This window comes from Zootoca vivipara, chromosome 6 (genome assembly GCF_965207765.1).
Source record: "Zootoca vivipara chromosome 6, rZooViv2.hap1.1, whole genome shotgun sequence".
Taxonomy (NCBI): domain Eukaryota; kingdom Metazoa; phylum Chordata; class Lepidosauria; order Squamata; family Lacertidae; genus Zootoca; species Zootoca vivipara.
The window spans coordinates 8,912,769-8,938,785 of record NC_142589.1 but is presented as its reverse complement, the minus strand read 5'-3'; the positions used below and the strand labels follow the sequence as shown (position 1 = coordinate 8,938,785).

The 26,017-nt window shown below is 47.5% G+C and overlaps 2 protein-coding genes across 5 annotated transcripts in view; both read left to right on the top strand.

Annotated features, from left to right (window-relative positions):
* The first annotated feature begins 9,837 nt into the window (after window positions 1–9,837).
* LOC118086616 (uncharacterized) lies at window positions 9,838–15,929 on the top strand. Its single transcript, XM_060276289.2, has 14 exons — window positions 9,838–10,220; window positions 10,630–10,772; window positions 10,926–11,040; window positions 11,152–11,288; window positions 11,474–11,515; window positions 11,641–11,755; window positions 12,132–12,263; window positions 12,413–12,550; window positions 12,705–12,864; window positions 12,979–13,083; window positions 13,201–13,306; window positions 13,551–13,613; window positions 14,049–14,231; window positions 14,319–15,929. The coding sequence occupies exons 1-9, from the start codon at window positions 9,915–9,917 to the stop codon at window positions 12,795–12,797; spliced, it is 1,221 nt and encodes a 406-aa protein (XP_060132272.2). The 5' UTR covers window positions 9,838–9,914; the 3' UTR covers window positions 12,798–12,864; window positions 12,979–13,083; window positions 13,201–13,306; window positions 13,551–13,613; window positions 14,049–14,231; window positions 14,319–15,929.
* A 684-nt stretch (window positions 15,930–16,613) lies between these two features.
* Window positions 16,614–26,017, top strand: part of USP48 (ubiquitin specific peptidase 48) — a 36,231-nt gene continuing 26,827 nt past the window's right edge. The window contains exons 1-10 of one of the 4 annotated variants that reach the window (XM_035118456.3): window positions 16,614–17,030; window positions 18,537–18,657; window positions 19,635–19,791; window positions 20,395–20,522; window positions 20,887–21,011; window positions 21,615–21,723; window positions 22,452–22,585; window positions 23,192–23,274; window positions 23,780–23,959; window positions 25,623–25,745. In XM_035118456.3, coding sequence (XP_034974347.2) covers window positions 16,897–17,030; window positions 18,537–18,657; window positions 19,635–19,791; window positions 20,395–20,522; window positions 20,887–21,011; window positions 21,615–21,723; window positions 22,452–22,585; window positions 23,192–23,274; window positions 23,780–23,959; window positions 25,623–25,745 — 1,294 coding nt within the window. In that variant the 5' untranslated portion in view covers window positions 16,614–16,896. Of the gene's footprint in view, window positions 17,031–18,536; window positions 18,658–19,634; window positions 19,792–20,394; window positions 20,534–20,886; window positions 21,012–21,614; window positions 21,724–22,451; window positions 22,586–23,191; window positions 23,275–23,779; window positions 23,960–25,622; window positions 25,746–26,017 lie in introns of those variants that run through there. The other 3 variants (XR_004692764.3, XM_088671492.1, XM_035118458.3) reach the window with 3 other exon arrangements.

Here is a 26,017-nt window from a genome sequence, read left to right as displayed (position 1 = left end):
GCCTCTGCGTTGCCCCACAGACAAGGGCCAAGGTCTGAAGGCGGCTGGACTGGATCAGTCAAGGGCCTCCCAGATAGGAAATAGAAATAACAATAAATTCCGCTTCTCTTCCTCATGGAGCTTTGCCTCCAACATCCTAACGGGGTTCGCATAACCTCTCACCCCCCCCCCCCCGAGAGCTCCAATATGGGAAGGTTCTGGTGCTTTAATGCCCAGGGAATGGCAGGTGGGCATGAGGATTTCTTAAATTTGTATGATACCCTTCATGCTGGCCATTTCAGGGACAGAACCCTCAAGGGAAGAAGGCCTCCTTTGCAGCCTCCCCGCGATCCATTGTAGAGGTGGAAAGGAGCCCAGAGACCCCTTAGTCTCCCAGCAAGAGGCCGAGGGAGACGGAGCTTTGCAAGCAGAGGCTGCTGCTCCAGGAAAGGTCTGGCTGCTTCTCTGGGAGCCATTGGCAGCAGCTCCGCCCACCCCCGAGGAGCCTGCTGGCTGACGAGCTCTATTGGCTAGCCTGGAGCGTCAATCAGCCAGCTAGTGAGGGCGGACTCATCTTGCGAGGTGCCTAGCCAGGTAGGCCGCGCAAGACAAGCAGGTTAGGGTGAGGGGAAAACTTTTACATTTTATTTCTTATGCCTTCAAGAACGTGAACAAAGGCATCCCAAAAGGAGCAGGGGACTCTATGCCTCCGAAAGGGAACCAATCCGTCTTTGGAAGGCCAGGTGGCCACCCCAGCTGGGGCTTTGCTTCTTCCTGTGGCGTAGACTCTCCAAGTGTCCCTCTTTTCCAGGGACTGTCCAGGATTTACAGAAGCCACCTCGGTTCCTGATTTGACCCCAGAATGGCCCACTTTTCATTAGGACGTTCCTATTTTCATCAGAGAAATGTTGGAGGGTATGGAATTATGTGACCCCTGAGCCAAGGAGCGAAGTAACTATATACAGCCTTTAGAAGCAATCTGATGGCAGTCCTGTACTGTATAGGAAAGTTGTGTAGTGTTTAATGTTTTAATATATCTTGAAACCATCCCGGAGTGGCCTGAGTTAGGGTTAAATCCATTATGGGTCCGAGAAATATGAACCGAGGCAGGAACCAGTCAAAATAAGGCAGATCTTAATTTTACTGTTTCTCACCATACATGTTGCATGGAGGTGAGGACCCAGGACAAGTGTGTGTAACAACTCAAGACTTGAGAAATTTCCCATAATTATAATAATAATAATTTATTTTTTATACCCCACCCATCTGGCTGGGTTTCCCTTAGCCCAGAGGTTGGCAACCTTTCTGAGTCCATGGCTCCCTTGACCAACCACAACCTTTCCGTGGCAGCCCTGTGAGGCTCAAGACCCCAGCTATGTCACCCCTTGCCAGCAGAGCTGTCAACCTCTTTTCAAACACCTTCCTTTGTGGAGTGTTCCTCTCTTCTCTTCTCTTCTCTTCTCTTCTCTTCTCTTCTCTTCTCTTCTCTTCTCTTCTCTTCTCTTCTCCTCCTCTCCTCTCCTCTCCTCTCCTCTCCTCTCCTCTCCTCTCCTCTCCTCTCCCCTCTCTTCAGAGTCCTCTGCACAGCCGCAGCTGCTGCCCCTTCCCTAAAGAGAGGTGCCTCCTCACGCTGCCCCACAGGGCACCCTTGACCATCATTCAAGGCACCAAAGGGTGCCACAGCACCCTTGTTGAAAACCACTGCCCACCCAACAAGCATCATACATACATCACAGAAAGAGGCAGTCTTGTCTCTTGTCATGATACCTGACAATGCTTGCTGGTTGCCCTTTCCTGGCCAGTTTCAACCATTCCCATGGCTGTCAAGTTCTCCCTTTTTTAAAGGGAAATTGCCTTATGCTGAATAGGCTTCCTCGCGAGAAAAGGGAAAACTTGACAGCTATGGATTCCCTTGAAATGGCAAAGACCTCAGTTCTTGAATCGATTGTCGCAGATCTACCCCTATTTATATGAGAGGTTTATAGCTTTTGAAGGATCAGTAAGTGAAAAGAACTACAGTATTGGGAAAGGTATTTCTTCACTGCAGAGTAAATATCTGGGGTCATTAAGAGGGTCAGGATTGCTCTTTGAACTCAAAGAAAGTGTCTCTTTCTTCAGGGAATATTTTATAATTTTTGAATGGTGAAGGATTGGTTTTTCTCTAGGGTGTGTTTGCTATGTGTGCACCTTAAGATTTGTGTAACACTCATGCCAACTTCTGTTGCCCAGCGCCTGCAAGCCCCCTACTGTGACATCATAGAATGCTTGCAGTTTTTTAAATAAACCCCACCAGCAACTGCTCATCAGGAGCAGAAGTGAGCAGCTTCTGTGAGTGAAGTGAAGGGCTGTTTCTCAGAAGAGGAAACCGTGGGAGAGACTTGGGTTCAAATACCTCCTTAACTCAGCTATGAAGCTCACTGGGTGACCTGGGACCAGGTTGTGGGGATTAAAAGAGAAGGCAAGAGCTACCATATTTATGGTAACTTGAGCTCCTTGGAGAAAAAGATATCAATTGAGATGCCATCAGAAGGGTTGGGCTCTCCTTCTTTGGAGGTTTTTTATACACAGAGGTCGGGTAGCCATTTGCAAGGCATTCTTGAATTGGATTCCTGTTTTGCAGGAGATTGGACTAGATGCCCCTTGGGGTTCTCTCCAAATCAACAATTCTATAATTTTGTTTTATTGATTAGATTGGAAACCGCTTCGGGACTACTCTGAGGTGCCAAGTTGGATATAAGTGCTGTAAATAAGAAAAGAGAGAGACACGGCGTCCTGTGAATGACCCCAGGCAGCTGGCAGAATGCACACATCTCCAATGAACCAGACTGTCTTGCGTGAGGATATCCACCCCAGCCTCCCTTCGTCTCTGCAAGGAGAAGCCTTTTGCGGGGACAGCCATGGGGGTCCCTTGCAGAAATCAGAAGCATTAATCACTTTTGCTTCTCAGAAGATGATCATCGTACTTCGTTTGCTTTTGTACTCATTGCTTTTTGCTGCATATATTCGAAGTATATTTTTCCCCAACACATAGGACAGTCCGAGAGGGAACGGATTGCAGGCTCTTCGGAAGCAGATAACATCAAAGAGGGAGCTAGCAGGCCCGGCTAGCAGAACAGGGGTGTGCAACCAATTTGGCAAGCAGAGATGAAATGTGACTTCTTTCTGTACCTTACAGACCCTTTTTCTGACCTGAGAAGTCAGGGGTCTGTCCTTTATTTATTGAGCTGAATACACATGCGCTCTCCCTTTAAGAAGTCTGACTCCCTTTCCTTGGTGGTGGTGGTGGGGAACTGGAACACCTATCCAATCAAAGAACAGCCTGGATTTCTGCAACAAATGGGTGCACTGGCCAGGAATTCCCTTTGGACCACTGCAGCAATCATCTGACAAGATAGCCCAGGCTTCTGCGGTCCACACTGACTTGGCCATGATGTTGCTGTCGCCACAGGTCAAGCGCATGATCCAGGACTCTCTAGGAGGTTTCTCAATGCGTATTCTAGAGCAGTGGTCCTCAACCCCCGGGCCACGGACCGGTACCGGTCCGTGGATCAATTGGTACCGGGCCGCCCAAGGAACATTTAATACAATTAAATTAAAATTATTACATCAAAACAATCTAAATAAAATATAAATAATCAACGCCCCCCCCCTCAGCGGACCACGAAACAATCAAGGGCCCCCCCTCAGCGGGCCGCAGTAAAATTATCAAACATTGACTGGTCCGCGGCGATAAAAAGGTTGGGGAGCACTGTTCTAGAGGACTCGGAGATAGAGGCAGAGGGAACCTGGAGGCTTCAGGACAAAGTTGCTGTTAAGCAGTGGACGCCGTGCCGACTGGAAAGGGTGAGTGGCCATCTGAAATTCCCAATTCTGTTTTAAGAGAATGCCTGGTTTCTGCAATTGTATCCAATTCTGTTCTGTGGTCTGGTTTCTGGTGGTTTCTGGGGCAAACTTGTATTTTTGGTAATAGAGCTTTCTGATATCTGGGGGTAGCCTGCTCTCCAATTCAAAACGGTCCTAAGAGACCAGGAGAGAGCCTCTGTCTGTAGATGATAGAAAGGTTTGAGAAAAAGAACAGCCTACACATTAGGGTGTAAGAAATGAACTTTTCAAGATTCAAAGGAAATGATGTTAATGACCTTGGACTGTTTTGACTTTGCATTGGGAAGCGGAATGGAATCCTAGTTCTTATTTATGAGACTGGCCATTTCTAGAGTCCTGTGAAATCCATTTTACTTCACAAGGAAAATGGAAAGGTGACCTTGAAAGGACACGGGATCCATTCCCATAAAGAGATTGTGGCAGGATGTGATGTGGAAAACCCATAGTTTGGTCACAAGAGTGCAGCAAAAAATGTCAAGTCATCAATGGCAAAACTTGCAGGATGAATAGTCAAGGACTAGGTCCAAAAGGTGGGGGAAATTAAGGGTGTGAATTAGTGAAGGGAGAGTTAGAAGAACAAGGTCTGAGTCGGTGTTTGTTGTGGCAAAAGGGGCAAAAGATCGTAAGAAAGTTTCCGGAAGGTGGTTGCAAGATGGTAAGAATACAAAATCTGAGGTTATTAGATAGAAGAGTCAGGAATAAGGAAAGTTTTTAAAAGAGCAATAAAGTTCAGAGTAGAAGGCCTACAGGAAGTCCCAAGTGTGAAGAAGATTTTTCAGCTTGCCTGAAAGATTTTTCAAAGATGGAGATGGTAGTTTAACTCCCCAGCAGCAAGGCTCCAAATGATCAATTGATCTTATTGATATATGAACAATAACATCTTTCCACTGTCCCAGAACCTGAGATTGAAAGTGTGGATCCTATTGTTTGGACAGAATCAGGGGATGGCTTGAATTGTTACAGTCACCCCTATCAGAATTATGTTGGAATCTGGAGTGTTGGTAGACTGCAGGAGCCTTCATTTTGGAGCTCTAAGTTAAGAACCGAACCGGAACCTTTTAAATTGACAGTTATAGCCTGTGGATGGCTTAAAGAAAGATCCCTGTCCTTTAATTCTCCCAACATAGAGGTGTTGAAAGCAAGTAAATAAAGAGAAGCTATAAAGTCTCGAGGGAGAACCTCGTGGCATTTTACCAGAAGCTAGTGGCATTTTTGGGTATATTCTGAAGCAAGGAACTTGTCATGCCCAACCTGAGTTCTCAAAGGTCCTGAGAGCATTCTTAGGACTTTGCTGGATTTGGCAAGAATTGGATGCCAGAAATTAGGGGAGAAGCAACACATTACAACACATTAACCAAAAAGGGTTCCTGGATTGAATATGGACTATAGCAGGGGTGGCCAACTCTGTGATCTACCTCACAGAGTTAAAAACTGGCTGTGATCTACCCTCTTTTTGGGGGTTCAGATCAAAGTGTTGTTGAGCTTTTTTTAGGAAGGAAAGCCCTGTTTTGGGGGTTGCAGGCCAACATTATTGAACTTTTTTAAAAAATAATTTTTATTGGTTTTTTAACATATAACAACAAACCATCACCAGCACACCAACCCACAGCAATACCTAAAGTAGAAAACAAACAAGAAACACAAATAAAGACATTAACATAAACATAATAAAAAAGAAAAAGAAAAACATACATATACGATAGTTCAAAAACCATTAATCTTTTCTGACATTGTAGGTTGACTTCCTCAGCCCCCCTTCCTATGGTTCATCTTGTACTCTCTTTGGCAATTTCATAATCATCATCTTAACATTGTTTCTATCTTAAACATGTTTATAAGTTTAAATTTTAAACCAAAATTCTATAATTATCCTGTTCATTATATTTTACATATTTATCATCTATAGCAACATCATACTCCTCTTATATATTATATTTCTACCTTAAACATACTTATTCATTTAATTCATATTATAAAATTCTTAATCTACTTTTACACAATACTAAACTAAAAATTCTCTTCCCTTTATACCCATGCCTCTCTTCTAAAAACTCCCCATCTCAGTCAAAATCATATTTCTATTATTAACCCTTCTAATCACAAGGCCCCTTTTATGGTCAGCAAGTCTATATAAACAGTCCTATTTTGGACTTCCGGGTTGAATGCGAGCGCCGGCGGCAGCGGGAGAGATTTTCTCCCGATCCTTGAAGGGTCCTGGGGGGGGTCTGCAGAGCGCGCAGCCCCCCAAAACTTCAGGTAGAGCGACCTGAAGCCTTGGCGACCTGGCAGCTGTCCTTTTTAGACCTCCTCCCCCCCCGAAGAGCCCTAATAAGGGCGCGAGAGCGGAGAAGGTGGAAGGCACGGATACGGCAGGCACAGCGCTTCCCTTCAATGGAGCAGCTCCGATTTCTGATGGTGGAACAGCGTTCAACTTTATTTAAAAAAAAAACATCTGAAAATCAGGATGTGAGTAACAGTGAGTAAACCTCGAAATTTGGAACAATTTCTAAGCAATTTGGCCATTGGGAGAACTTTTAAAACGGAGGCCGGGTTCTCCCCCCCCCCTGCGGCAGAGCAGAAAGCAAAGACAAGCCTCCACAGTGAACTGTTTAAAAAGAGACTTTGTATCCTTTATTTCTCAGACTTTTTGCTACAATATAAAAGAGAGCAGGGTCTCTAAAATAACCCTGCAGATTTAAGCTTTAAAAGTACAGAAAGATCGCTTCGGTAAGCCTGGGAGCGGAGCTCCGTTCACCCCAGCCAGACACCCTTTGTGACGTCATAGAACAATCAGCTCTTGAACTTCTGTTCACCCTTTGACAGGCTTTGATCTGCCTGCAGCCTTCCTGTCAAATAAATAAAGGACTTTTTAAGGGAAATCTGCAACTTTCTACCCTCAAAAAGTAAGGAAAATTAGGCTATATTATTTTCCTCGTAAAAACTATCTCAATTTCACTGCTCAGACTGGCTCATTGTGACTGTGTTACTAGCTGGCTCAGGCTGGGAAACTTTAGATAACGGTGACCTTGAAAGTCTGGCTCAACAATTGAAAGGCTGACTGTTTACAACTGTTCCTTTTGATAAAAGGACATCTGGACTATAGACTGAGAGACAGCCTTTTGATTTTTTACTGAGCTTTAAATATGTCAGGACCAGAGCCCTCTGGTGGAAAAACAAGGGGGGGAAACTTCCTTTTCCTCCACGTTTGAGGAAGAAGTCTTAAAAGCATTAGCAACACTACCAGCACTGAGGGAAGGATTGGATCGCAACACCCAGGAACAGCAGCGCACCACACAAGAAGTGAGACAACGTAGGGAAGAATTAGGAGCTATCTCCAAAGATATTTCACAGGTTAAACTACAAGTGACTGGAGTTGAGCAAAGAGTGGTACAACTGGAAGAAGGAAGGGTCCCCGACTTGGAGAAGCAAGCCTATCAGACGCAGGTTGCACTTGCCTTTTTACAGATGAAACAGAGAGAGACAAATCTCAGGATCAGAGCATTTCCTCTTATAGAAAAGGACAATCTGAAAGCTACATTAATTGAAGAATTCGTAAAAGCTTGGAATCTCCCAAAGGAAGAATTGGAATCACAGATTATAAAAGCATTCAGGTTTGGTGCAAGATCAAAGAAAGACAAAAACTTTGTTAGTGATTGTATGATATCATTCCAAACCAAAGAACAAAGAGACAGAATTTTGAGTCTACATTACGAGAAAACTTTGAAAGTTCAAAAAACACAGATCGTCCTTTTTAAAGATTTGCCCAAATTCTTTCTGGACCTGAGATCCCAATATTCTGACTTGGCAACCATCCTGAAAAGGAAAGGAATCAACTCCAAGTGGGAATTTCCGGAAGGCCTAAATTTCCAATTTCGACAGAAGAAATACAAAATCAAGTCAGTGGACCAGAAGAAAGAGTTTATCCAGAAACACGAGAGAGAGCTGCTACGACCAGGACTTCTAACCTCAACTCCAGGACAACTAGACGACCCAATGGAGTTAGACTCCGATTATTATCTAGAAGGTGCAACTGCTGCAACCTAAGATGTCGCTGAGGGTTTTTTCTTGGAACTCGAATGGATTGAACTCAAAACAGAAAAGGAATCAGGTGTACCATGTTTTGGCAAAACAAAGATTGGACATAATATGCTTACAGGAGACACATGTCACAAGAGCTCATCGAAGAATTCTACAAAATAAAAAATTGGGAGAAGAATTTATCTCATCAGATGAAGTCAAGAAGCGAGGAGTAGTGATCTATGCAAAAGAGAAGTTAAGCCCTAAATTAATATTTAAAGATGAAGAGGGAAGATATGTTGCAATTGAAATAACACCGCAAGGCGAAAAAAAATTAATTCTGGGAATTTATGCACCAAATGAAGGAAAATCGGATTTAAAAAAAAAAAAAAACTGCATGAGAAACTCTTGGACTATTTGGATTACAAACTATGTTTGTTGGGAGACTTGAATGGAGTGGTCTCAACACTAATGGACAGATCACAAAGACAAAAATGCACCAAAGAAGAAATTCAAAATCGAAAGTACATTCCTTTAGCATGAATTTCTGTGGCCCAATTCTTATTAATTTAGCTGTTCAGATTTTTTATTTTCGGTACTCTCGGTACAGTCCCTTTTAGTTCCAAAATTAGGAAAAAAACAATCGCTGTTGCCTGGCAGGATCGCAGCTTCGTGCCTCCGAGATAGCTTTGTTCCGATGCACCGCATTTTGCTGCTACCCCCTGCTCTCTCGGCGCCCCAAAAACTAGGCAACCGATGGAGGGGGGGAGCACGCTCCTGGCGTCTGCCGGATCCATGCCCCCTAAATGTTCAATTAGGGTTTTTTTCTGGGTGGTTGCTGCACTGTAGCGGTCCCCCCTTGCCTCGAAGGCACCATGTCCTCATCAGCTGAGGAGAACAGCGCCTGCCATCGCCTCATGATCGGCTGGAAGTCCATTATTGAACTTTTTAAAGGGAAGTCAACAAAGTTGTTGAGCTTTTTGGGGGTGAGCCAGTGATCTACCAGTGATCTACCACAAACATCAAGTGATTTACTGCTAAATCACGATCTACCTGTTGGACGTGCCTATTCTAAATGAATGTATGGTCTCTAAGGAAATGGAGGACAGAGATTTTCAGTTTGTGTCCCAACCTACCTCATCTGTGCTTTCCTGATCAACACAAAAACATGAGTGGGTCTGATCCACTCCTCACATTTGGACGTTCCTGTTTCTCTTTTCTCATGGACAGGGAATTGATTTCGACGAGGATCAAATATCGGAAATCAGCCTAGAAGATGGGGAGGATCTTCCTCCAAGGTAATGCTATGCTAAACCCCCTCCCCCATAATCAATTGCTTTCAAAAGCCCCCCCCCCCGGCCAATTCTATGGTGGTGGTGCTTGGGGTCTTTGGAGGAGGGGCAATAAAACCTTTTTAGACAAGTGCTACTCCTCTCTCCTCTCAGCATCCCAACCACAGGTTCTCCGGATGCGGCTGATGTTCCTCCTGAAAGCTTCAGCGAGGACCAGCTGAAGGCCAGACTTACGGATGTCGTCACCACGATGAAGAGTGGGAAGAAGATGGTCCGAAGGGAGGCGCTCCGAGATCTTTCCGCCCTCCTGCAGAAGATCCAGGAATATGTGAGTTTCTGAAAGGAAGCATTGCAACCATGCAGGGCTGTCAAGGCCTTCAGGCTGCCCCTTCTAGCCCCACCCTTCTCTTATCAGTTCCTTCTCTGGGTTTCTTCTCAGCCATCGGTAGTGCTTCCTGCATCCTCCCTTGGCCAACTGGTGGCTATTTCCTGCCTGTGTGCCTTGGATCCAGACCCGGAGTGCAGGCAGCGGGCAGCAGAGGCCCTCTGCCATCTTCTGCCCATCCTGCGGCATAAAGAGGGTAAGACTGAAAGAATGCATCCCAGAATGGGGTGGGGTGAGCAAGACCCCAACTAACCCTTTGGCTTTCCTTTGCAGAGACGCTGGCATGAACATCAAGGAACCAAACACTCATCACCAGAGCTCAGAAGTTCCTCAATTCCACCGGAGGACCGGTTCCTGAAATGTTCGTCAATGACTGCTACTCTCTTGCCAGGATAAGTCGCTGTCACACAAGGCATAGCAGTCTCTCAAGCCACATGTTCTGGGTTCCGCAGAGAAAGCTTTCTGCTCCCCAGCCCTGCCCTGTGGGCACCTCTGACCTTCCTCTCTTGCTTCAGGTCTTTGGCGCCTTTCTCCCTGCGGAGCAACTCTTGGAAGCCATGTGCTTCCTGGCCAGCAACCTGGTTCTTGAGAGCAGATTCAACCCCTTAGACATCTCCCACCTACTGCAAGAGTTCATCAAGCAGTTTAGCGGCAAAGCAGTGGAGGTAAGGTGTCTGCAAAGGTAGGAGAGAAGAAGAATCTCCACCTTGATGTAGGGGAGGCAACCTCATGCCATTGAGTGGCCAGGACACATGTTTGTTGGGAGGGGCCTGGCAATGTCAGGACAAGAAGCTCAGCCAAGGGTCCTGAGAAACATGGGTTCAGGAATGGGGAATCCTCCTTCTGGGAGCAGCCTGGCAAGCTTCTTCTCTTGGCGCACAATGGAAAGGGAACTGGTTCCCTGGAGCTGCCTGGCTCCAATACTCCCAAGGACCCTGAGTGGTACCTTTGAAGGAAGATGGCTGTGGTGGCACAGGTCAAGGGTCCCTCTTTCTATGAGGGATGGAGGGATCCGCCTGCAGGCAGCCCCGCTTCCTTGTACTCTCCCAGCAACCTTCTCTTTTTCTCTGACAGGTGGAGGTGCTGCTGGAGGCCTTCTATAAGATCACCCAGGGGCCTACAGTGGAGGGCAGAAACATGGCCATCTTTGCTATCTCCGCCTTGACACACCAGCATCTGAAGAAAGTGGTTGGATATCTCCTCCAGTTTCCCTTCAGGTATGGAGCCCTCCAGGTTCTACTGGGCTAAGGGAAAGGTTGGCAAGCTGCAGGGCTTGCTCAGAAAGCCCTTCCTGCCATTTCCTCTCTCTGGGGCATGGCAGCTAGCAGAACACTTGAATCTGATCATTGCTCTTGTTTTTGCATTCACAGAGACTGTGAGAGAGTATGGAAGGAGGTTTTGACATTGGCCGACCAAGAACAACTGCTCCATCTCATGGCCGAGCAGCTTTACCAAAGCCCCTTGGCGGAATCTTCCACCCAAGTGGTAAGGACGAACCACCTGCTTTCTGGCTTCCTTCTTCCCAGGGGAATATTGAGGGGTTCCTGTATTCTGCAGAAAAGCAGGGAAAGTGACTTGCACCTCTCTCTCTTCCAGCAGCATCTCACCAGCCTGTTGCACGCCATCCTCAGGATGGAGGAATACAAGGCAGCTGTGCGCCATAACTTCCCGCAGCTGCTGATCGCTCTCCTGGGGATGGTTGTCAACTTCCACTATGACCAGGAATTCCTTGGGTGAGTAGCGTGTTGCAAAGGGGCCAATGGAGTCCTTTTCCCTTCAACCTCGGGGGGTTTCCAGTCCAACCTGGTTTTCTAAGGGAGGCTCTCCTTCAGGCGGCTGCTGGTGAGGAAGGATGGAGAAGGAATTTGAGTGGGTGGCAATGACCCTCCTGGTAAAACTGGCCTTGCTTTTGTTACAGAGGGGCTAAGGAAGTACTCCACCTCCTTCTTGGCATGGTGAGGTAAGAGGAAGAACCTTCCCCAATGGTCTGGCAAACAGAGCTGAAGGCATGGGATTGGACTGTGCCCCTGTTTGCTTCCTGCGGTGTCTTTCCGTTCCTTACCCAGACCTGGTTCTCCATTTCAGAGCTGTCGGAAAGCGACGTTGGTGGATCCATCCCATGGTGGAAAATATCACCGCTGCTCTCGGGGACCAGGAGTTTGCCGGAATGCCAGAAGTAGCGGCAGCTATCTACATCGAGGTGAGGGGGACTGACGCGGGAGGAAATGGGTGCAGCAAGGAGGCCCTGGCTTGGTTTCTGCCGAGTGTTGGGCTTTGTGTTCTTCGGCTCCCTTTGTGTCCTTGGTTCCCCAACCAGCCTCCATTAGAATCTGAACCTTGCAGCTGCCTTTACCTTCCATATTCTGTGGCTTTCCTCAAGGCTTCTTTGAGCCGAAGGACTGTTGCCTGTTTTAGTGCTCCTCAGAGTAGACCCAGTGGATTTGATGTACGTGACGAACTTTGGTCCATTCCCTTCAGTGGCTTTGCTCTGTGCAGAACTACAGGTGGTGGATAAAAGGAGAACCTGCCTCAACCTCTCATCACTGAAGACTTTCTTTCTCTTTGGGCCTCTTTAGCTGCTCAGCTGCCGTCTGCAGGTCCCCTGTCAGGATACATTGGAGCAGCTCCACACCTGGCTGTCACATGACCACCTGCAAGTCCAGAAGCTCAGCGCCCGAGGGATATCCCTGATTCTGGACTCTGACATGGCAAGTGATGCTCAGAGGGGTGAGGGGGGTACAGATCCCCTTTCTAATCATGGCCCAGCACTCTTTTGCTGGCAGAATCCTGAAGGGCCTGTGAAACAAAAAAGTGTGGAGCATAACAGACCTTTGAAATGATTCTCTCTTTTGTGTAGGACCCTTCGCTTCTGCGGCTGTCGCTGCCGAATTTCTTCCCTGATGCAGAGGCTGATGTCTTCCCAGAGATCTTAGAGCTGGTAGACCAAGCCTACATGAAGATGCTGGCGGCAACCTACTGTGGTATGGCTGCACATGTGAGTATTAGGGAACATCAGAGAGTATTAGGGAACATCACACAGGGTGGAGGAGGAATGCTTTGGAAGAGGAAGGGTGGTGTTTAGCCTGGCATGCAGCGGAGAGGAAACTGATCAGATGAGAAACACAAACACTGATCTTTTCTGCCTACAGGAGCAAGCCTCCGTCCGGGCAGAAGCCATCCAATATCTGGGTGCTGCTTCGGGGCTGGGCAAAAGACCAAAGGCTTCCCATAACAACAACTAAAGAAGAAGCCATTAATGAACTGGTCGTCGTCCTCATTCACCTCGAAGACGAGGATGAGGTGGCCAAGGTGAGGGCCAAGGAAATGGACTCATGCAGTAGGAGGGAGGGATTGTTCTCAGAAGCTTCCAGGATATATTTTTTTTACGGCAATTTGTAACCCTCTTCTCTTCTTGTGTTGCAGGCCGCAAGGAGGGCTCTTTCCCATCTAGCCCCACAAGTCAATTGGTCGGCGCATCCCAACAAATTTAGCTTCCACTTTGTTCTCCACCAGGCTGCCAAGCATCTGGTAAGGTCCCTCTGCTTCGTTGCCAGCTTTGCCCAGGGATGTCTTTGGGGGTGACAGGCTCTTCTCCCACACTCTCAAGCCTCTCTGATGCCACCTCTCCTTTGTCTTTGCCAACAGAGCAAGACCTTCAGCAAGAACATCCTTCGGAGTGCTGCCTTGGCATGTACGAAGCCATCTGCCAACAGGCTGCCAGCAGTCTCCAGGGTAGCAGCTCTGCTTCTGGGTAAGTTAAGCAACGTCCTTCCCTGGTAGGGATGGACAGAAACGTTTTGGTAACAATGGCAGGGAGGATGGGCATGTCCCCAGGCCACCTGCTAGGTAGGGCTCCATCTGCACCCAGATCTTGCTCTGAGTGCTCCCGAGAGGGTGGAGGCATCAGAGCATACCTGTCTTCCTGCAGAGCTGCCTCTGTCTCCACTTGCTTTGCACCGAGATGATGTCCCTTTTCTTGCCCTGTCTCTCTCTAGGTCATCTGGCTTTCCAGGATGCCGATTTCATCCACAGTCAAGACATGGCATCCTACAGCACATGTGAGACATACGGAGTGCTGGGAGGGATGCTTCTGCTGACAAAGGGCTTCAGGGGAAGGCAGGTTCCCAGGTGTATGTGCAGACAGAGGTGCCACAAGATGAACATGCAAAGAGGATTGGAATGTGACTTCATTGCTCTCTCTCACACACACAAATATTCCCGTCCCACACCCTGGTCCTGGGAGGAGCTCTGGTGGGGTGCATTGCAAGTTTTTGCCTTGTGAAAAGCTGATTCCTCCTCCCCAAGGGGAACAATCACTGTTTGTGTCCTGGTTGGGGTGGATACCCTGTGGACTCCTGCATCCGCCCCTACAAACAGCGCACCTCCCCTGGCCCGATTGCTGGGGCCACCTGACGGCTGTCTTAATATTTTTGATGGATGGCTCTTTTCCTGTGCATCTCCGCCTTGCTCAACCTTTCTCCCTTGCCACTCAGGGCTGGAAGAGATGCAGCAGCACGAGGAAGAAGGGCTCAGGCGGACAGGGAGGAGCTGCCTGAACATCATGCAGCGGGCCTATAAACATCGGCAGAAAGGCAGGGTCCGGCGCCTTGTGAGGAGGCTGCTCTGCTGTATTCACAGGGAACCTTACCCGCAGGACTTCCTGAGCTGCATGCCAGGTGTGAGGCATCTGGTGGGCTATTTAGACATCTGGTGGGCTGTTTGGAGGTGACATTTCTCAAGGAGCCCCTTTCTCCTCCTGACAGAACATCCGCAGTAGCGCCAGGCCAAGGCAACGTGAACATCAGAGTTGTGCTGCAGAGATACCATCTTCTGCTCTCCCTGGGATCCAGCCTGGATCAGCGCCAGGAACATCAAGGCCATCAGGATCGACCAAGACGAGTGGTGCTGCCCTCATGGCCCTCCTTACATAGTGGTAGGAAACCTTTTGTTGTTGTTGTCTTTTTTGTTGATGTTGGTTTTGATTGTTGATTGTTGATTTTATTGATTGATTTTGAATCTCAGGGTGGTTCACAACAGCAAGTTACAGTATACGAAGCACAAAATACATAATAAGAATAATCACTGCGCTAAAATCATCATAAAAATATCGGAACATAATATATATTAAAATAATAAAAACATAGTACTGTTAAAAATAGCCACAAGACTAATGTATGCACACTAATAAACAATACAGAAGCCTTTAAACAACCCTCCAGCCACCAAATTTAAAGCTCCATCTTTGTTAAAATAGTCATGTTAACACAAGGGGGCTGGCCCACAATCTGCTCTCGCCCCCTAAGTGTCGCCCCCAAAGGGAAAATCTTTCCTTTGTTGTTTTCCCTTTGTTGGGGGTCCCGCCCCCAAGATAGGCAGGCTTTATGGAGCTCCCCCATCGCTGGTGTACGCCCAGGGTCCAGTTCCTTGCAAGCTTCTCTGCCGTCCTCTTTTGTGGGGAGGCAGGCAACCCCCCAGCAGCAACTTTCTCCCATTTCTTTGTTTATTCACCAAGAGCGGGGATTGTTTGGGGAGGGGCAATAAAAGGGTCTAACCAAACAGCACCCACCCTAGTGAAAACCCCATCCGTGTTAAAACAGTCATGTTAACACAAGGGGGCTGGCCCACGATCTGGTCGCACCCCCTAAGTGCCGCCCGCAAAGGGACGATCTTTCCTTCGTTGTTAGGGGTCCCACCCCAGGATAGGCAGGCTTTATGGAGCTCCCCCAGTCACTGGGTCTGGTTCCTTGCTGGACTCTCTGCCGTCCTCTCGAGTGGGTGGGTAGGCAACTTTCTTCCATTTCTTGTTAGAAAACGCCTCCTCCTTTTTAAATTCTTTATTCACCAACAGCAGGGATTGTTGGGGTGGGGCAATAAAAGGGTCTAACATTCATGAGATTTAACACCCTTTCTAACAGAATCTGTTTTCTCTCTTTCCTAAATGGAACAAAACCACGATGGGAAACGGCGGCCTATCTGCTGGAGCCTGGGAGGAGACGTCCGGATAAAAGAAGAATGTCATCAGCCGCGAAAGAAGCCGCCCTGAAGACGACACCTGCAACATCGACCCTCCACCTGGCAGTGAATTTCAGGACTGGACACTTTCTATTGACTCTTTCGGGACTTAAAACAGCAAGCAGGACTTTCTTTAGTAAGATAGGTTGAAATGGATGTATAGAATAGGATAGGCAAAATAGGGAGCATTCAAGGGTAGTTAACAGTATACTAGATAGGAGGGAAATTCGGACAGGTTTTATGGTATTTTTTTTGTAAATTTTTGATGTAAACAGGATGGTGCCCTCCCTCTTTGCAGCATGAGCTGGGGAGTTGCTCATGCAGCGCTGTCTCGAGAATAAACAACTTGTGGTGTTGCCTGATCTTAGTGTCAATATTCCCTTCTTCTCAAAGCAATTGGCTACCTCTGGGGAAGATTCCTGGGGCAAATTTATCCAACAGGGGACATTGAATCCCTTGGTGAGTGTTTGAGATGCAAAAGCTACCCCAAATTTGCATATAACGGTCATCAGCAGTGTGGGATGCAAGAAGGAATGGAGTGTTGCTAAATGGCCAATAGGTCCTGGAAAGGAGAACAGGACCAAAATGGCTGTCATCATGGTGGTCGTTTGATTTGGGGAATTGTTCACTGTTTCCCTCACGAATTTCCAGTATTCTCTTTTTTTCTGATTTTCCCTTTTACAATGCTGTGATTTTATTGCTATTTTGCTTTCTTCCTTTCAATCCCTTCAAAGGGAGCCAGGGATTTCTGAGGAAACCGCAATGCATTGTGGAGATGATTGGTCCTCCCAGTGAAAGGGACGCGACTGCGCACGCGCGGAAAATTAACGGCTTTCCATCTCGTTTCTGTGTCTTTTCCTTCGTTGTTGTTTTCTAAAAAGCCGCTCCCCTGCTCCTCGTGGCTACGTCACTGCCAGTTACCACGAGGTGGGTTGGGGGAGAGAAACCCCGCCTCGAAAAGTGGATGGAGCCAAGAAAAGGAAGCGATGGGGGAGGAGCAAGAGGGAGATCGATCATCGGCAGCCTCCGAAAGTAACCCCGTCCCCAACCGACGTAGCCAATCCCCGCGAAACTACGCCGCTCTTTCCCCATTCGTTGCGGCGTTGCGATGCGGTCGCGTCTGCGTCTGACGTCACAGCCCAGCGCCGAGGCGCGGCTAACAGCTTCCCCAGCATCCCGCCCTGCTTTGGGCCCTTCGTGTCGCTCAGGGAGAAGCCGGTTCCACTTCCTGGGGCGTCCAGTCCGCTTCCGCTTCCTGTTCGCCCTCCCTCCCTATCTCTTGCCTCTCTTTCCCCCCCCTTTCTCAGGGGTCGTGGCGCCGCGCCTGGGATGGCTCCTCGGCTGCAACTGGAGAAGGCGGCCTGGCGCTGGACGGAGACGGTGCCCCCCGAGGCCGTGACCCAGGAGCACATCGAGGCGGCCTACCGTGTCTGCCTGGAGCCCTGTCAGCGCGGAGCCTGCAGGTAAGCCTCAGGGGCCGGCAGGCTGGGCTTGGGCTAGGGCCCCGGGGGAACCACAGGGCGGCGTCGGCGTCGCCCTGGAAAGCAACCTTTTGTACTGCAAGTCAATGGCAGGGCACCTGCACTGCATGCAGGAGCCCCCAGGTTCAATACCCGCTGGCCGTATCTCTAGGTAAGACTAAAAAGAGGCTCCCTGACTAAAACCCTGGAGAGCCACTGCTGCCAGTCAGTGTAGGCAGTATTGAGGTAGGTGGACCAACGTGGCAACTCGAGAGAAGGCAGCTCCCTATGGCACACAAGCCCCACTTGTTCTCCCCCCCCCACCGGTTTTAATTGTTTTTATTAAATTTATTAGTTGTTTCTTTTGCCGTGGCTACTCAAAGCAACTCACTGGGTATTCTGGAAGTTTTTAGGAAGGGCCGCGCAGCTCAGTGGTGGAACACCTGCTTTACACGTAGAAAGTTCTGGGTTCAGTTGCCACCCCAGTAGAATGTGGGAAAAGACGCTCTGTCTGAAACCCTGGGGAGCCATTGCAGCCAGTCACAGTAGGCAATACTGAGCTGTATAGTTCTCATTTCATGCTTCTTCAATGTCAGGGACCCTCACTGAGATTGTTGGTGTGTGAGGAACCCCAACAGTGTACATTTTCTGAACTCTTTTCTCTCCTCTAAACCCTCCTTTCCCCTGTTTTCAACTGTGAACTCAAGGGTTTGTTTTTTGTGTGAGAGTATGTGCACCATATAATTAAAAGCAGATGATCTATTAAGCATCAGGGTTAGATGGGAATGGAAGGAGGTACAGTTACACATGGTTTGTCTTTAACTTTCATTCTAATTTAAATCAAAAGGACAGGTCAGATGTTTATGGAAGGTTGTTAGGGGCTTGTTTGCCCGTAAACCTCTCTTTTGCCTGATACAAGTTAAGTGGTTTCATCTGAAACTGATATACTTGCAACTTCTGTGTTATTTAATACAGTGTGGTATAGTACTATGTCAAACTAAGACCTGAGGGATCAGGGTTCAAATCCCCACTCAGTCATGAAGCTCACCAGGTGGCCTTGGGGGCCAGTCCGTTCCTTTCAGCTTAACTTACCTCACAGGGTTGTTGTGGGGACTAAAGAAGATAGAACCATTTAAACCACTTTGAGTTCTCTGGAAAAAAGACATGATAGAAATGCAATTCTGGTTTTCAGCAAAAGCAGCACAGAAACTGACAGCTAGACAATGTGGGGAATGTGCAGAAGTTTCCCTTTTTGTTGAAATTTGTAGGGGGAAGGAGGAAACCTGTCAGGGAGCATCATCAACACTGGCACACTATCTGCAGTTACTTCAGGATTCCTCTGTGGTTGGTGGGGCTCATGAGCTGCACTTGCAACTAATTGCTGGAGAGGTGTGCTGGAAGTCACACAGGTGGCATCAGGACATAAGTGGTCTCGGTTGGCTTTAGATGATAGCGATGTGATGAGGTCAGGATATTGGATTCAGATCCTGCTGCTTTTTGCTTTTGCAGGCGAAACTGCCGAGGGAACCCAAACTGCCTGGTAGGAATTGGTGAGCACATCTGGCTGGGGGAGATAGATGAAAACACCTTTCACAATATTGACGATCCAAATTTCGAGAGGAGAAAAAAGGTAACACTACTATGGTCTCCTGGCACCCCAGGGTTCATATGCTGGCCCTGAAGCCTGTGTGAAGGAGGATTATTTTCCCTAAGATGCATCCTCAACTTGATTCTGGTTTATAGAATTGGAAGGCTTGAAATTTTCTTTGTGGTCCTGGCTGTTGTGTCAGAACTGATAGAGGTTTCTGAGTGGTAGCTGTAAAGTTCCTTTGCCAGTTCTGTGACAGTAGCTGTCAATAAGAGGGACCCAAGTACTGCAAGCAGAGCTTTATATGACTGTTTCATCTCAGTCTATTCTGTTGCAGAGGAAAATACCCTTGGATGAGCCCTCCCATGTACAGTACCAGAAAGCTTGTAAAAATATTTTTTTATTTGTTCCTCATTAGTTTTTTTTATAGCTACATTATTTGGATTTTATTGATTTTTCTTTTATTCTGCTATGTTTGTTTAAATGTCTCGGGCATTTTATGGAAAGTCAGGGGAGAAACATGTTAAAAATGTAATAGTTAAATAAAGAAGAACAATGAACCTCCCTGTAAACCAAGGTTGGGCAGGCTGTAGTAGTTGGACTCCCAACTCCAGTCATCTCTGACTATTGGCTATGTTACTGCTGCTGTTGGGGGACTACAGATGCTCCCCATTCCTGCTGTGAAGTCCTACAAATTCAACCCCCCAAACCAAGAACTATTACACAGGTCAAGTGCACTAAAGGCAGGATATATTGTCTTGAAAGGACCTCCCTCCCATCATCTTCTGGAGGCTCTTTGTTAACGTTGTGGAGGTAACCACTTGGTGGTTTGCCTGCTGGGCCCCGTCCAGATGTTTCGGACCACAACTCCCATTAACTCCAGCCAGTGTTGGCTGTGTGATGCTGGGACTGGCGGCACTTGGAGACCAAAACATCTGGAGGGCACCAGGTTGGCAAAGGGCTGCCCTTGTGACCTGCTTGGTCATACCTCTGTTGTGTGTTTCCCCTTCCCCTCACAGAATGCCTTTGTGGGCCTCACAAACCTGGGTGCCACCTGCTACGTCAACACTTTTCTGCAGATGTGGTTCTTGAATTTGGAGCTCCGCCAGGCGCTCTACTTGTGTCCAATTGCCCGTCCTGAGTACGTGACAGCAGAGGGCACCGTATCAAACAAAGGTAAGTTGGTCAGACTTTTCCCACTGCTCACTAGCACATGGGCAGGTGCTTTTGATTTGCTCTGACAAGGCTCCGTCTTCTTAGAGGTTGCTACTGTGTCCTGATGTTTCATCTCCTTATTTTGTGGTCCTATTATTCTAGCAGCACTGCCTGGGCACTTGTTCCCATTTTACAGATAAGGGATAGAGTTTGAGAGAGGAGAGTTTTGCTGGAGGTCATGCTGTACATCCTGAGCAGAGGCAGTGAATCAGCCTCTAGAGACCACAGTAGATTCTCATGGGCACCAGGGTATCTAAACAGAAGCAGAGTCACAAACAAACCTCGACAGAAAGGAAATCTAAATGAAGAGGAAACCTTCCCTTTCTGAAAGGGTTTGGTTTTTTAAATTGTTATTCAGAATGGCACATCTTGTTAGGTTTTCAGTTGCCAGCAGATGATATGCTGTGTATATCCGTCTCAATGTGGCAAAGGGGAGCAGGGGGAGGGAGAGGTCTTTTCTAACGGAGTGTGTGCAGAGGGGGGGGGGTTGACCATTGTCAATATGAGTATATGCGTCATGGTGGGTAAATCTCCCTCTGAAGGAATCCTCTTGCCTTTTGATAGATTATGAGCCTCAGACCATTTGTGAGCACCTCCAGTACTTGTTTGCTTTGCTGCAGAACAGCAAGAGGCGCTATATCGATCCATCAGGGTTTGTTAAAGCGCTGGGTTTGGACACAGGTCAGCAACAGGTAACGTTCGGGTGCGTGCGTGTGAGTGCGTGTTTTTGCCTTGCTCTTTCTGCGGAAGCAGCTGCACATCAGTCCGCTTGCCCTCTGTAATGCTAAGCCACAGTTCCCTAAGCTGAGGTGAACCAGGGATGTTTTGCCACCGGAGAGGATGGCCCTATCCCATGTTTAATTTCCTTGTACATGGCTGAGGTGCAGTGCCATCGCCGAATCGATACAATGAGGGGTGGTGGTGGTTGCTTTGCCTCCTCTTTAAAAGAGCTATACCCTATAACAAAAGAGCTAAGCACCCTCTTCATTTATTTTGTTTGTTTGTTGATTTACCCATGTTATCAATGCTGCCTTTGCAACTGTACTGTTCTCCTAGGATGCTCAGGAGTTTTCCAAGCTGTTCATGTCCCTGTTGGAGGATACCCTAACCTCACAGAAAAACCCAGATGTGCGAGACATTGTCCAGAAGCAGTTTTGTGGAGAGTATGCCTATGTCACAGTGTAAGTTTCTCCTCCTCTTAGTCTTTTGTTGCTTTATAGCTTTGTGTATTCCCAATTCAAAGTGCTGATTTTGACCGAATAAATTCTTGTGTTGCTTAGGACCCCAATACCTCAAGGACCATCTCCCCACATATGAACCAACCAAGACCCCACTATCGTCTTCCTAGGCTCTTCTCCATGTGGCCCCTCCATGGGAGGTCCAGAGGGGGGCAACATGAGATCAGGTCTTTTTCAGTGGTGGCTCCCCATTTGTAGAATGCTTTCCCCAGGGAAGCTCGCCTGGCACCACCGTTTTAGGCTCCATGCAAAAACATTCCTTTTTAATCAGGCCTTTGGGTTTTAACAATATATATGGCAGGCCATATATATTGTTAAAACCCAAAGGCCTGATTAAAAAGGAATGTTTTTGCATTGTTTTTGTTTTAAATGTTGGTTTTAATGTTTGTGTGTGTGTTTGGCTTTTGCTTATAATACTGTAAGTTTATTTGAGCTGCCATGAGAGAACAGTGACCAATAAATTTAATAAATAATTATATCCGTGATTTCTGAAGAAGCAATTCTTCTTGAGGTAATCTTCAGTGGTGTTTTTTTCCTCTTCCCCAGCTGCAACCAGTGTGGCAGAGAGTCCAAACTTATATCAAAATTTTATGAGCTTGAGTTGAACATCCAGGGCCACAAGCAACTGTCGGACTGCATCACAGAGTTTCTGAAGGTATCAACTCTTCCTTGGGAGTTTTCTCCTTGTCACTTTCATCCTCCAGCCTATTATGGCTTGAGGCCAATTTCCTTTCGGTTCTCTTTGCTTTATCTCAAACTTAGTTTGGGTGGGATCTGAATAGAGGAGATTGGTCCTAGTTGGCCCTAATTTCTGCATGTGTCATTAAATTTGTTGGTCCTTCGGGGATTTTTGTGCCTATGGAGCTTTTATAAAAATTAATTCCAACAGGCTGCCTAGAAGGATAATCTTAAGTGTGGTGCCTGTCAAATTATTATTATTATTATTATTAATAAACTGATGTTTATTTTTTGTTTGAGGGTTTTTTAAATATATAAAAAGTTTATTTCATGAAATTTATACATTGCTTGGTTATTTTTAAAAAGCCTCAAAGTTGTATGCAAAGAGTATAAATTGATTAGGAATTTTCTGAAAAAGAAGATAAGAAGGGTCCTGCTTTGTTTATTCTCCCGAGATATAGGTTTGGTTTCAGCTTCTGTGTATCAAGCGGCAGTCCCCAAATTCCGGTCTCCTGCTGTAGAGGCTGTTTCCAGAATGGCACTGAAGGAAGACCCATAGGCAACATTGACACTCTTTCCATGCATGGATTCAGGAGCTAAAGAGTGGATTTGATGCCAAAGGGTCTGTTCCCACCTCGGTGAAATTCTAGCCTGCCTCAGAGGCATCCAGGTGACTTTTGCTCCATTTGTCTCTTGCTTGGCTAGGAAGAAAAGTTGGAAGGGGACAACCGCTACTTCTGTGAGACCTGCCAGAGCAAGCAGAACGCCACCCGCAGGATCCGTCTCCTCAGCCTCCCATGCACCCTCAACCTGCAGCTCATGCGCTTCGTGTTTGACAGGCAAGCATCTCTTCTTGTTCCAGTACCCCAGGGTTGGGAGCCTTTGGAGCTGCTGTGGTCAGATCCCTCCGTACTGGAAGGAGGCTGGCTTATGCTTACACACACACACACACACCAATTTATTTTATTTCACAAAATACAACAAGCATTTCAGAGCAATTTACATAAAGAGATAAAACAAATGAAATTACCAGTAAGAAAAATGTTATCAGTAAGAAAAATAACAAGGAAAATAGCAAGGGATTAAAATTTGCACCAGCTTTGTAAACATCTGGTTAGGCTTGCCTAAACAAAAATGGTTCCCGCAGTTGCTGAAAAGAGTACAGAAAAGGCTCCAGCCTGCTGTCAGTATAGGTGCTGCCACACGAAAAGATTGATTTCTTACCAATGGAATGGATATTAAGCGGCGCCTGTAACAGTGCCGCAGATCGAACTGAACGGGACGAGATCAGTGGATTTGTAGCTGGTTGATTGACTTAACCCGAAGACTACTCCCTAACGGTTCCTCGTCATCCTGGGGAAAGGTGACAAGTAGGGTGCTGCGAGTGTGTTGGGAGTTGCCCAACTCGGCTTTACCGTTTGCTCTTTCTTCTCTTGCTTCCTTAGGCAAACAGGCCACAAGAAGAAGCTGAACGCCTACATCGAGTTCTCAGAATTGCTGGACATGGAGCCCTACATGGAAGACAAAGGTGAGGTTATGATCTTATGTAGCCAAGTGGCAGCTTGTGATTGGGCATGAAGGGGTGGCAGTCGGGGCTGGTCCATTAAGGCAAACAGGGCACTGCCCCAGCAGTCTCACTGCCCTTCACCAGACCCTGCCTTGGCTGCCTTCTTACTTACAAGCAGCCCAGGTATGTGGCACTTGCTGTCAGCTTCCTCAGCCTCAGTGTTTCCCCATGTAGAACTCAAAAAGGAGGAGGGCAGAGGCAAAAGTAGTTCACTCCGGCACCACCATGCTGTTGAGCTCCCTGCTTTTCTATCCTGCCAATCCCAATGTACACCAGCCACGGCCCATGCGGGACAAAAAAGCCGATCTCTGCCTCCCTAAATATTACAATGACGAAGCGGGTAACGGCATAAACGCTGCAGGGGCTATTCTGTCTGCCATCCCTATGCATTGCAGGCGGTTGGACTAGATGACCCGTGGGTCCCTTCTAACACTACAGTTCTCTGATTCTGTGATCCACCTTCCAGCCAGCATCTTTGTCTATGAGCTCAGTGCTGTCCTCATCCACCGTGGCGTGAGTGCCTACTCCGGCCACTACATTGCCCACGTCAAGGACCCCCAGACGGGAGAGTGGTACCGGTTCAATGATGAAGAGATAGAGAAGATGGAGGGCAAGAAACTGCAGCTGGGGGCAGAAGAAGACCTAGGTAAGACATCACCAAAAACACGCAGAGGAGGCCCGGGCTCCTATAAGCAGTTAGGAGTCAAACCATTTGGAGCAGCCATGGTGGGAAGACACCCTCTTGTCCCTCCAAGTGTCCAAATCTGGCACTGTTGCCCTGACTGCCTCTATGTCAGGCATGTCCAACAGGTAGATCGTGATCTACCGGTAGATCACTGGACGTTTGCGGTAGATCACTGGTAGATCATTGACTCCCCCCAAAGAAGCTGAACAACTGTGGCTCCCCTAAAAAAAGGTCAACATTTTACCTCCTCCCTGAAAATGGGCCTTCGTCCTTCCTAAAAAAAGCTCATCAACAACTTTGATCTGAACACCCAAAAAGGGGGTAGATCACTGCCAGTTTTTAACTCTATGAGTAGATCGCAGTCTCTTGGGAGTTGGCCACCCCTGCTCTATGTTTTCAGGCTCGGTTCACCAAATTCCAGATTCAATCAATAAAGCACAGGACCTTGATGTCTGTGTCCTGGCTTGCATTTGCCTGGGTCCTGCGTTCATCGCCTGAGGCGCTTCTCCAAGCGTGGTTTGGAGGGTGTCAGCAAGGGACAGGGCCTTTTTAGTTACGGGCCCCTCTTTTGGTCTTTGGAATGCTCTCCCTAGTAAGGCCTGCCTTGTGCCCTCATTAATGTGATTTCAGCATATCTGCGCTCTGAGGTATTTGAGGGAACGTGATTATGTTTCTGTGTTATATCTTCTTTGGATATTATTTAATTAGACCCGATGGTCATTTTTAATGCCTAGAGGAATTTTTTATTAGACGAAGGATTTAATGACTCCCCAAGGCCAGGGAATTGAGAGAATCATAGCTCAGCACCATTCTAGAGGGCCACAGGATAGAGAAGACTGCCTGTCTCTGTCCTGTGAGCACTCCTGGATTGACACCCTTCGGATGTTGCTGAATTACAACTTGCATTATTCCTAGCTGTGCCGGCCAGGGCTGATGGGAGTTGTAGTTTCAGCAACATCCAAAGGGCCAAAAGCTGGATATGCCTGGTGTATTGGGACCAGCAAAGGGTTAACTACTCAGTTGCCGTTTCCACCAGCAATAAAACCTCTTGTGCCTTGGCATAATTATCCCCAGAAGAAATGGCTCCATTAACATGTTTACGCAACCCACGTTTGGCGAGGCTTGTGTGTGCTAAGGGGTGTGTATCTGATAGCTCCAAATTGCTGGCTCTCGTGAGGCCCTTTGGAAGTAACCACTTTCAGTCTTGGCTCCTTGCTCTGGGCTGTCTTCCTTCCTCATGTGCTTGGCAGGTGATGTGAATGGGACATCCCTTAAATAGTAAGTAGAAGTAAACATGCTAATGGGGGGCACATTGGGGACCCACCCAAATAAATTTGGCACTCTGGCAAAGCTGCACAAGTGGGGTGGGAGGGTCTGGCCAAAGGTTAGCTGCATTGAACCTGGCAGATGAAGCACTCTGGATGGGGTGAGATGCAGGGCAATGCCTCACTAGGGCGGAACGCTCAGCAACCCAGGACCCACCACTGAAAAGGCCCCATCACAGTGAGTTGAGAGGGAAGAGCCAGGGAGAAGAGCATTCCAGGTTCTGCTTCCTTGACAGGAGAGAGAGAGAGAGCAGGTGTCTCAGGGCTTCTCTTGTGCTTGGCTTCTCTCTCCCCACTAGAGCCTCCTAAATCTCAGACTCGGAAGCTCAAATGCGGGAAGGGGGTTTACCGCTCTCGGAACGCCTACATGCTGGTGTACAGGCTGCAGACACGGGAGAAATCGCTGAGTGTGGAAATTCCAGGTAAGGAGTTTTGTGTGAAAAGGGCTGTTATGAAACAATTTCTTGGGTCTGTATATAGTGGACGTTGCAGTAAGTAATGGCAAATGTCCTCTGCACATGGTTCTCCCCCAAGAGATGTTTTATATTGGTTGGGGAGGTGGCAAGTCTGCTTGGTGGTTTCATCAGAAACCTTACATGAGCTTAATCCTCCTTTGGCGGAGACCTGTAAATTACTCTCAAGAAAATGTTGGCTCAGGGGCTTCTCAGGTGGGGCCTTATTACATCCACTAATG

Excerpts from the sequence above, each read along its gene's own strand:
- LOC118086616 (XM_060276289.2), top strand. The coding sequence starts at position 9,915 with ATGTTCGTCAATGACTGCTACTCTCTTGCCAGGATAAGTCGCTGTCAC. Across the intron at positions 10,221-10,629 it reads TTAGCGGCAAAGCAGTGGAG|GTGGAGGTGCTGCTGGAGGC; the intron begins GTAAGGTGTCTG and ends TTTCTCTGACAG. Across the intron at positions 12,551-12,704 it reads ACTGTGGTATGGCTGCACAT|GAGCAAGCCTCCGTCCGGGC; the intron begins GTGAGTATTAGG and ends TTCTGCCTACAG.